Raw genomic sequence first — 1,773 nt, 5'->3', positions numbered from 1 at the left:
TATAAGATCATCATATGTTTGTCCACGTGTCTCTAAAAAAGTCTCAAAACAGTTTCAGCTTATCCAAGGTTGTTGGGGCTTTATTTAGTGTAATTGTGCTGCTGAAAAACCCACCAGAAGCAAATGAAGCCTGGTATGTTATTATTCCTGTAATCCAGAGCCCTTTTGGTGACTGTGAACACTTTTTGTTTTTACTCTCACTGGAACAAGCTGCCTCTGATCTTTAATGAATTATACAAAAGAAACATGCATCGAAATCAGGCATTTTAGGTCGCATCAATCCCAAAATAACCCTGTGGCGTCACCATGGAGACCAAACACCTCGTGGAGTTGGTGTGACTCACCTGTATTGCGTCCGTCAGCGTCAGTTTGCGGTGTTTCATCAGGTAGGCGATGCAGACGGTGGCTGAGCGGCTGCGTCCGTTCTTGCAGTAGACGACGCTGCGTCCTCCGCGGTTCGCCTCCTTCTGGATGGCGTCGGCGCAGCGGTCGAAGTGGCTGTAAAGGTCCTCGTTGGGGTCGTCGTAGACGGGGATCTGCAGCTTCTTGATGCCGGCGGTGGGGAACGGCTGCTGCTTGGACACGTTGATGCAGAGCGTCACTGCCTCCTGCTGGATGAGCTCGTCGCTGCAGGCCGAACGGGCGTTGCTGATGAACAGAGCCTTGGTGACTTTACACAGCTGCTGCATCCTGGAAGAACTGACCCTCACGGGCTTCCTTACTCTGAGGTTCAGGCAACTGCGACCTGGTCGGAGAGAGAAGCATGAAAGTGAACTTCAGAAGCCTCTGACTGTATCTAGTGAGGAGTCTTAATGTTGTTAATGTTATGACATCACTTCCTGTTTTTAATCCAACGTACAGGAAGTTGTTCCTTTAAAACTTGCACAAACTTTTCATACAGCTCTTTATCAGGAGGATCCTGATATTCTACTTGTAACCTTTTGGTGATCGGACTCACTGCCCCAAGCTCATTCAGGCTCGGGCCCCTAATTAAATATATTTTAGACACATCACAGTGAAACAATGGGGGGCTGCGTCAGCCAATCAAATCAGTGCAAGAGCACATTTAATTACTCCTGATGAAAGATTAAATAATATCTGATCCTCTTTATTACAAATACAGCACCAGTTCAGTTCTCTCAACAAACACACAAACAAAGAAAAGAGGATTAAATAACAAATATATGTGTATGTGTGTGTGTGTGTGTGTGTGTGTGTATCTATACAGACATTAAAATAAAATGTTATTTATACAACAGTTGGGGTCTTATATACAGATACACACACACACTGATAATGCATGATAACGGTGTCGGACTGCGGTCAGTGAACGCATCACCCTCAACAAGGACAGAGTGACTCACGTGCAGCTGCTGATCAGCCTCGTGCTCTCTTCACACAAACCCTCAGCGCGGGTTTTTGGAGGAAGGAGTTTCCTGTGGAGCCCCTGCAGACTGAGGACGGGGGGTTCAGCTGGATCCGGTCCGTCCAGGTCTCCTCATGACCCCGAACTGATCCGGTCCACACACCGCCGCTTTATCCACTGCACGGAGCCACAGCGGCTCTGCTCCGGGTCCTAGTGCTGGTTGGGTTATGGTGGAAGGATTCATGGGGTTATGTGAAGTAAAAGTAATAATTTAATTTAATTACACACTGTGGAAATGCTGCATTCAACCCTCAAAGGTCCAGAGTGAGACTGTGGAAGTTAATTAAACTATAACCTAATATCAGTCATATGCAGCATTTCTCCAAACTTATTGAACTTATTTAAAT

At 46.4% G+C, this 1,773-nt stretch overlaps 1 protein-coding gene across 2 annotated transcripts in view; it reads right to left on the bottom strand.

Annotated features, from left to right (window-relative positions):
- The window catches only part of dusp28 (dual specificity phosphatase 28), a gene marked incomplete at its 3' end in the record, with an annotated part of 3,512 nt that extends 1,959 nt beyond the window's left edge, over positions 1-1,553 (bottom strand). For both annotated transcript variants that reach the window (XR_004797038.1, XM_035671192.1), the window contains 2 exon segments: positions 345-745; positions 1,365-1,553. Coding sequence is in view for 1 of the 2 variants with exons in the window: in XM_035671192.1 (XP_035527085.1) it covers positions 345-689 (345 nt within the window).
- Positions 1,554-1,773: the final 220 nt, after the last annotated feature.

This window comes from Morone saxatilis, unplaced genomic scaffold (genome assembly GCF_004916995.1).
Source record: "Morone saxatilis isolate NCDOM2014 unplaced genomic scaffold, NCSU_SB_2.0 Contig23, whole genome shotgun sequence".
In the NCBI taxonomy this organism is placed as follows: Eukaryota; Metazoa; Chordata; class Actinopteri; family Moronidae; genus Morone; species Morone saxatilis.
Note: the sequence above shows the minus strand (reverse complement) of the source record. Positions and strands in the feature narration are given on the sequence as shown.